Source organism: Crocuta crocuta, unplaced genomic scaffold, assembly GCF_008692635.1.
Source record: "Crocuta crocuta isolate KB4526 unplaced genomic scaffold, BGI_CrCroc_1.0 scaffold383, whole genome shotgun sequence".
Lineage (NCBI taxonomy): Eukaryota > Metazoa > Chordata > Mammalia > Carnivora > Hyaenidae > Crocuta > Crocuta crocuta.
This window is the reverse complement of record NW_027531897.1, coordinates 566,649-576,119: the sequence shown is the minus strand read 5'-3', so window position 1 is coordinate 576,119 and position 9,471 is coordinate 566,649. Positions and strand designations below refer to the sequence as shown.

Here is a 9,471-nt window from a genome sequence, read left to right as displayed (position 1 = left end):
TTGTTAATTCACTGCCATGGCACTTGATTATTCACATTCATCAATTTTTATACTGCCCTATATACATTGATATCCCCATTGATGTCACCTTGTTTTAACTCTGTTTGAGTGACTTAGTTTTCTTTTAAAATTCTATGTTTGCTTATTGTATTTTTTCTCCCAGTAGTAGAGACTTCTCATCCCTGCCAGTGTGCTGGCCTTAGACATCCCTTACACGTACTTTTTAATGTACTAACACCTGTTTTATGTAAACTTAAAAAGTGATTCTCCTGAGTACTTACACAAGATTTCCCATTAGGGCGAGGGAAAAAATATTAAGAAATTTCTCAACTTTTTATTTATTTTTTATTTCTAATTTGTGTATGTTTTGAATGTATATAACATCAGTTCAGTAGTACACAGTTACAGTGTACAGATAGATAAGGGGTTTAATTCAAAGAATAATGGTTTTTATTCAAAGAAAACTACTAGGCTAGAAAACTGAAGTTTACAGGGTCAAGCCCCCAAGTCAGGCTCCTCACTGACAGCACAGACTTTGCTTGGAATTCTCTTTCTCTCCCTCTTTCTCTGCCCCTTCCTCTTCCCTCTATCAAAATAAATAAATAAACATTAAAAAGAACAATCTGCAAGTATATATAACAAAATATTAATAGTAGTTATGTAGATGGTAAGGTGTTTGCTTTTGCTTTTTAATGAATATCTGAGGTTTTTATAACAATCCCTATTACTTGTATAAGAAAAGAACAGATTACAGAGTTCCTTGTGATTTTAATGGTACTGAAACTTGTTTCTGCTTTTATTTTTCAGATTAACAAAATATATTGTGTTACTATGTTTGACTAAATTTTTGAAGGCTGTGGGACTTTTTGAATCATATGATCTCCTAAAAGCAGTTCACATTGTTCAGTTCATTTTTATATTAAAACTTGGGTGAGTGTGTGTGGTTCTTTTTTCCATATGTTTTTTTATTTGAAATTCCTGTTTTAACTGAGTATCTTTAAGAAATTTTAGATAGATATTTTGTGCTATTTATCCCTCCTCACAAATGTATGATAATTTTGTATAAAAAATAGAATACCTAAGGTTAGAGGTACAAAGAAAAAATTTTTAAATGATTATTGCCAAAACTAGACTTGTACTGTACTTTGCATTAATAAGGTTTTTGCAGATTTCTTTTAATGTCCAGCTTAATAGAAGATTGCTAAATTCTCATATCTGTTTCAGCATTAAATCTGTTGCAGGATCTCTTATCAGTTAACCTCTGAAGAGCTCCACTGTATATCCCTGAGAGCATAAAAATGAAAAGAGCAGATAATTTCTTAGAATTTTTGTAAAAATAGTTTTGATGCCACAGTCTCTCTAAAAGTCTCCAGACCACACCATTGGTGTAGTTCAGCCTTCCAGCAGGCATAGGATTTACCTGAGACTTGTCTTGGCATGTGTGTTCCTTATTTTCTAAGTTAATCTGTCCTGGGCTTTGTTCATTATATGTTCCCTTCACACTACAGGTCCTCATTGTAATATAAATTTACATTACTCAGCGTTTGCAAAAAAATTCTCTCTAAATAAAGTTTCTCTAGACCTTAAGATTGATAGTGACCACTTTCTGTTAATAAGAGTCTATTAAAGACTCCTGGGAGTTAATTTTAGTAACTACAGAAAGTGATTCTTGACTAGGAAATTTTAAGTAAGCAGGTGTATGCATTTTATATAACCATTTTGGGAAGGTGAAACCTAAGTACATATAATTAGTACTTTCTTCATTTCTTTTATTTCAAGATTTGTTATTAAGTTTTGGAGAAGATAGAAAAAAATTCTTTTTTTTTTTTGTTATTTCAAAATATGAAAAAACATTGAGACTCCCTTTTCTTTTGTGACTTGTGAACTGGTTCTGAAGGCAATTACAAAATAAGAGTTCCCCAGATGTTGCAGTGAAAGCCTTATTGGAATAAATATTCTTCTCCAGTACAATATTTTAGAGGGTAATATACCTTTCAAGTTCTAGTATATTAGTTTAAGATAAGTATCTTAACATTACATCTTGTATATAAGATAGGCTAATATCAATATATTAATGTTTCAATATCCACAGGACTGCGTTTTTTATGGTTTTGTTTCAAAAGCCATTTTCTTCTGGGAAAAGTATTACCAAACACCAGGTGAGTTTTTTGCACAATTCTTTTTTCCTTTCAGCTTCTTAGTTAGTGGGCCAAGAGATAGTGCCCTTTCCTTGATCAGGGTTAAAAAATTATTTACATACACAGCAGAACATTTCCAGAGTTAACTTGGTTTTGATCTACCTTTCAGTATTGAGGCTTTAAGAGTAAACTGGAGGGGCTCCTGGGTGGCTCAGTCATTTGGGTGTCTGACTTCGGCTCAGGTCATGGTCTCTCAGTTCGTGGGTTTGGGCCCTGCATTGGGCTCTGTGCTGGCAGCTAGCTTAGAGCCTGGAGCCTGCTTTGGATTCTGTGTCTCGCTCTCTGACCCTTCCCTGCTCATACTTTCTCTCTCTGTCTCAGAAATAAATAAAAAACATTAAAAAAAAAGTAAACTGTAAAGTATTAAGATTACAGAATGTTTAAAAATACAGAAGAGGATAGGGAAACCTGTCCAGCTCAGTCAGTAGAGCATGGGACTCTTGATCTCGGAGTTGTGGGTTCGAGCCCCATGGTGGGTATAGAGATTACTTAAAAATAAGGGGTATCTGGGTGGCTCAGTCGTTTAGGTGTCTGACTTCGGCTCAGGTCATGATCTCATGGTTCATGGGTTCAAGCCCCGCGTCGGGCTCTGTGCTGACGGCTCAGAGCCTGGAGCCTGCTTCAGATTCTGTGTCTCCTCTCTCTGCCCCTTCCCCACTTGTGCTCTGTCTCTCTGTTTCTAAAATAAATAAACACTTAAAAATTTTAAAAAAAATAAATATTTAAAGAAATCCAGAAGAGGATAGAAAAATGTTAAGATCTAAGTAATTTTTTTTTAACGCAGAATCTATTCTGAAAGATTTACAAAAAGACATGGAGACATACCCAAGAACCTAGTACAAATGTCCTGAGGAGGCACATGAATCATAGGGGTTAAGAATGAGGCCTCTGGAGGGAGACAGATTCATATTCTGCCTGTCCAAGTGAATTAATTTTTCTCTACCTTAATTTTTTCACCTGTAAAATGGAGTTAATAATACCATTGTAATGAAGCTATGAGGAATAAGTGAATTAATACATACAAAGTTCTTGAAATAGTGCATGGCATATAGTGACTTTGCATTAAGTATTAGCTGTTACCCTCATCTTCATTATTATTTTCTGTTGATCCCTGAGGTTCAGGGTACACAGCAGAAATGTCCGACATTTTGCATGGTCACCTCACATTATCACCTCTTTGGACAGTATAGTTATACTAAAAAAAAAAACAAAAAAACAAAACTAGGTATTTGCTTTATGCCACAACTTAGAAAACTGTGCCGTGATTTTTTTATTAAAATGACAAACTTAGGTTCCTCTGTTTTAGAGACCTTGCATGTTTTAAAAATGGGATTAATATTTTAAACCCCATCCTAACTTTTTTCTCTCTTTTCAAGTAATTAAAACTCTTAATATCTCTGGAAAAGAATTTAATGACTAAAACATTACATGTTCCTAGCAAACTAGTGAGAAACTAATGGGGGAAAAAAACAGAAATTTATACTCTAGAGAAAAAGATTTCAAGATCTAACAAAAGATAAGAATATAGAAAATGGAAAACAGACTACTGTCTTACAAATCTAGATTTAGTCAAGAGATCTTGACGGTTTCTATTTAATTTCAAAACATAATTATTTAGCCTTTAAGATATTTAAATGTTAGCATTATTTTCTTTCCCTATGTGTTTCATTTAAGATTTTGAGATCTGGGGCACCTCAGTGGCTCAGTTGGTTAAGCCTCCGACTTCAGCTCAGGTCATGATCTCATAGTTCATGAATTTGAGTCCCACATCGGGCTCTGTCCTGACAGCTGAAGAAACACATTCTGTATCTGCCTCTCTGCCCCTGCTCATGCTCTGTCTCTCTCTCAAAAATAAATAAACATTAAAAAATTTTTAAGGTTTTGAGTTAATAGCAAAATATATGACTAAAATTTTTAACTTTGTGTTTCTATTTATAGTGGATCAAAATATTTAAACATGCAGTTGCTGGGTGTATCATTTCACTCTTATGGTTTTTCGGCCTCACTCTTTGTGGACCACTAAGGTAAAAGTGCATATTTTGAATATTTATATTTCTTAATTTCGAATATTAGTTTTATTCCATTATATTTACTGTCAAATGTGTAAGTTATGTGCAAATGCTTCTATCACTTCTGTAGCATTGGATATAACTCAACATATAGAAGGAGAGAGAGAGGGAGCGAGGGAGAGAACCTATTGAATTTGTGGTCTAACTTTTGGTGAACACCGTTAATGTATTGTTCATGATATGTCATGATATTTTACTAGTTAAGAATCTGGTTTCAGGGGCGCATGGGTTGCTCAGTCGGTTAGGCATTCGACTTTGGCTCAGGTCATGATCTCATAGCTCGTGAGTTCAAGCCCTGCATTGGGCTCTGTGCTGACAGCTCAGAGCTTGTAGCTTGCTTCAGATTCTGTGTTTCCGTCTCTGTCCCTCCCCTGCTTGTGCTCTCTCTCTGTCTCTCAGAAATAAACATTAAAAAATTTTTAAGAAGACTCTAGTTTCAGAAAATTTTTAGCATAGGTGGCTTTTTATCATCCCTTGGTGATCCCTTTTAGCAACTGATTTTTAGAAACTAAAAGGTCTGAAGTGGAGATAAAATCAACCAGTAGGAGAGCAAAATCTTCAAAATACTTTTTTGGGGTGCCTGGGTGGCTCAGTCGGTTAAGCGTCTGACTTTGGCTCAGGTCATGACCTCAGAGTTTGTGGATTTGAGCCCCATGTCGGGCTCTATGCTGATAGCTCAGAGCCTGGACCCTGCTTCAGATTCTGTGTCTCCCTCTTCTCTGACCTTCCCCTGCTCATGCTGTCTGTCTCTCTCTTAGAAATAAATAGAAAACATTTAAAAATTTTTTTAAATACTTTTTTTTCTGCACAACTCTGAAATATCCTATTACCAACAGAAAATGCTTAAAAAATACGGTCATAAAAAAGTGTCTTGGGAACAGTGTGTCAATCATCAGGTTAAAGATGAGGGAACTTTTCATATTCCCCTAGATCTATAGGGAGCAATCTTTTTGTGTAATGGACAAGTTTGGAGTAGGGGATGCTTAAGGGCCAGTTAATAGAAATTGTAACATGTACAACTGTGCATAAAATTCTTCTAATGCTTCTCTGTGTCTAAAGGGTTTTACTCGTTGATTAAAAGTATAAGAAAAAGTACCTGGCCATTGATGGCAGGCGGGGAGATGGGGGTGTGTGGCGGCAGAGGAATAGGATGATGAGTGGTAAGGAATAAAATTAAGGATACTTTAAAGAATCTCACTCAGAATAATGGAGTAGACAGAGTAGAAAATGATAGGTGGGAAATGCTTTATGAAAATCCTTTCCCCTCTTTTAGCCAATAGAATAGCTTCTGGGTTTGAGTCCCTTTAGCTTGTTTACCCTGTACTTTTTCAGATGCAGAGTATGCATAAATTTCTTTTCGATGAATGCTTTGTTCTGTATGTTATTAAATTACATGTCCCTCCTATCTTTAGGATAGGGAAAGAAGGGGAGAAAATTGTTGAAATTCTTACTTGACTCCCTATTTAGTCCTCTACTTCCTACCCTTAAAATCCCTCACTGCCAGCTCCTGTGCCAACACCTCCCCTGTTATTCTTTTATTAAAACCATCATGCAGGGAGGCTGGCTAGCTCAGTCGGTAGAGCATGCAACTCTTTATCTCAAAGTGGTGAGTTCAGGGGCGCCTGGGTGGCTCAGTTGGTTAAGCGTCCGACTTCGGCTCAGGTCATGATCTCACGGTTTGTGAGTTCGAGCCCCGCGTCAGGCTCTGTGCTGACAGCTAGCTCACAGCCTGGAGCCTGTTTCGGATTCTGTGTCTCCCTCTCTCTCTCTGACCCTCCCCTGCTCATGTGCGCTCGCTCGCTCTCTCTCTCTCTCTGAAATAAATTTTTTTTTAAACATGAAAAAAATGTTTTTAAAAACAAAGTGGTGAGTTCAAACCTCGTGTTGCGCATGCAGCCTACGTAAGATTTAAAAAAAAACAAAGCATCATGCAATTTCTTGATTAGAAAAACTTTGCGGGGTTATGCCTGGATGACTCAGACTGTTGAGCTTCTGACTCTTGATTTCAGCTCAGGTCATGATCCCAGGGTTATGGAATTAAGCCCTGCATTGGGCTCCATGTTCAATCTGGAGCCTGCTTAGGATTCTTTCTCTCTCTCCCTCTGTGCCTTTCCCTCATGCACATGTACACACACACACATTCTCTCTCTCAAAAAAGACCTCTTTAGTGTTCCATAGCCTGTTTTATTTTAGGTTAGTATTACTCTTTTGATATATTTATTTTCTTAAGTTGTATCTCATAATTATTAATAAAATTAAAGTTAGCACTGCTGTGTTCTGTATTACAGATTTTTGAGTAAAGAGAAAAAATGAGAATTTTTAAAAGAGCAGCTGAATATCTTACTATTTAGGTCCTATAGTCCTGTTTTGGCTGGTGATAGTTTTTCAAGTTTTTAAAATATTTCATACAGATAAGAGAGTAAATATAAGTAAATACATTTAATAATAAAGTGAACATTGATGTATCCAACATCAAGTCCCCAAAATAAAATCTTACCAATACGTGGGGGCACCTGGTCAGCTCAGTCAGTTAGGGTCCTAACTTTTGATTTTGACTCAGGTCATGATCTCAGTTGTGGGATCAAGCCCCGCATGGGGCTCCTCACTCAATGTCAGGCCTGCATAAGATTCTCTCTCTCCCCCTTTCGCTGCCCCTCCCCTACTCTGCATGCTCACTTGCACACACTCTCTCAAAAAAAAAAAAAAAAATACCCCCCCACACACATATATTATATATGGGGCTCCTGGGTGGCTCAGTCAGTTAAGCATCTGACTCTTGATTTCAGCTTGGGTCATGATCTCACAGTTTGTAAATTTGAGCCCTATATCAGGCTCTGTGCTGATAGTTCTGAGCCTGCTTGATTCTCTCTGTCTCCCTCTCTCTCTGTCCCTTGCCTGCTTTCACTCTCTCTATCCCAAAATAAACTTAAAAAAATAAATACATACATACCTTATCATTGCCTTTGAATTCCAGTGCTTCCCTCGTGATTGTATCCCCATCTCCCCCTACCCTTGGGTGCAATCAGCATCTTAACTTTTGTTTTTCATTTTTGTGGTTTCCTTTATAGTTTTTTCACATATGTACCTAAGCCTTTTTTTTAAATGTTTAATTGAGGGTGTTTTTCTTTATTTTTGAGAACGAGAGACAGCACAAGCAGGGGAGGGGCAGAGAGGGGGCGACACAGAATCCATAGCAGGCTCCACAGAGCCCAATGCTGAGCTGTGAGCACAGCCCAATGCGGGGCTTGAATTCACAAACCGCAAGATCATGACCTGAGCTGAAGTCGGATGTTTAACCTACTGAGCCACCCAGGCACCCCAATTGTGTTTTTTTAATGTTTACAAGTTTTTTACTTTATATACCTAGAATGACTTTGTATGTTCTACAGTATACTTTTTCCATTTAAATTTCTGTTTGAGACTTGCCCATCTCGATGTGTATATCTATATATGTAGTTCATTTTTATGGCAGTTTTAAAAAATATGATTCACATATCTTAAGATTCATTCTTTTTTTTCTTAGTCCATTTGGGCTACTATAGCAAAAATAAAGACATTATCTACAAAGACTGGGTAGCTTTTAAACAATACAAATTTATTTCTCACAGTTCTGGAGATTGGCAAGTCTAAGATCAAGGTGAGGCAGGTTCACTGTCTGGTGAGGCACTGCTTCCTGGCTTCTCTCTAACCTCACATGGCAGAAGGGGCAGACAGAGTGCTCTATTGTCTTTTATATGAGGGCTTTAATCCCACTCACGAGGAGATTCACACTGAGGATTGGGTTCAACTTATGAAATTAGGGAGGAGGCAAACATGCAGTCTGTAACACAGTTAAAGTGTACTTATTCACCACTTCTTAATATATTCATATAATTTTATTCATTTCTTATCTTTGTACAATAGTCCATTGAATAGACTCTAATTTACATTATTTATTTTCTTTATCAGTGTCATTTAGGTTGAGGCTGCCTTCTAAGTGTTTCCTGGTACACGTACACAAGAAATTGATATGATATATAATGATACTACTAGTATTGTTGGGTAGATAATGCCAAAAGGTAGCAAATTCTAAAGCAGTTTATTTTTCTCAGTGTTTTATGAAATTAGGGGGAAGTACTTAACTTTCTCTTACTCTTCTTAAATTCATGCTTCTTGGTAAAGATCAGGTATATTTTATGAATGATCATGTTTTTGTATTCATCTAGGACTTTGCTGCTATTTGAACACAGTGATATTGTTGTCATCTCACTACTCAGTGTTTTGTTCACTAGTTCTGGAGGAGGACCAGCAAAGGTACAATTTCCTGTTACTAGTTACTTGAAAATTGAAAATATATATGTAAGGTATTAACCAAAGCAATTACATAATATCTTCTAGCATTTAAAAGAATGCAGGGACAGGGCCACCATATAACTCAGTCGGTTAAGCGGCTGACTCTTAATTTCAGCTCAGGTCTTGATCTTACAGTTGGTGAGTTCGAGCCCACACTGGGCTCCTCACTGATAGCTCAAAGTCTACTTGGGAGTCTCTCTCTTCCTCTCTTTCTGCCCCTCCCCCATGCTCACCCTCACTCTTTCTGTTTCTCAAAAATAAAGAATTTGGGCTTTTTCTGCTAATTTTAACTTTTTCTTACAAACTTTTTTTTTTGCTCTTTATTCTGAAATCATCACATATTCCTAGAAAGTTGCAAAAATAGCACAAAGAGTGCCCTTCTCTCAGTTTCAGTGGTAACTTCTTACCCAACTAAAACATGCTATGGAAACCAGGAAATTGACATTGGTATAACCCATAGACCTTATTAAGATGCAGAACTGATTGATCACCACAAAAATCTCCCATCATGCTGTACCCAAGCCTCTCACCTACCTTATTCTTTTTTTTTTTTTAATTAATTAATTTTGAAAGAGAAAGAGCAAGGGAGGGGCAGAGACAGAGAGGGAGAGAGAAGCAGACTCTGAGCTGTCAGTGCAGAGCCCAACCCGGTGCTCAAACTCACAAACCATGAGATCATGACTTGAGCTGAAATCAAGCGTCAGCTGCTTAACCAGCTGAGCCACCTCAGGCGCCCCTCGCACACCTCATTTTTATCCTTATTCATCATTTTTGGAAAACACCTAAGAACTTGTTATAAAGTCTGATGAGCATTTTGCCAACTAGGCAGCCTTATTTATCTTTGTTTCTTTTTTTTTTTTTTTTTTTTTTTT

General features: G+C 37.0%; 1 protein-coding gene across 1 annotated transcript in view; it reads left to right on the top strand.

The window, feature by feature from the left end:
* Positions 1 to 847: 847 nt before the first annotated feature.
* The window catches only part of SLC30A5 (solute carrier family 30 member 5), a 27,016-nt gene continuing 18,392 nt past the window's right edge, over positions 848 to 9,471 (top strand). The window contains exons 1-4 of the mRNA XM_077773534.1: positions 848 to 930; positions 2,093 to 2,159; positions 4,137 to 4,222; positions 8,473 to 8,560. Coding sequence (XP_077629660.1) covers positions 2,106 to 2,159; positions 4,137 to 4,222; positions 8,473 to 8,560 — 228 coding nt within the window. The 5' untranslated portion in view covers positions 848 to 930; positions 2,093 to 2,105. The remainder of the gene's footprint in view (positions 931 to 2,092; positions 2,160 to 4,136; positions 4,223 to 8,472; positions 8,561 to 9,471) is intronic.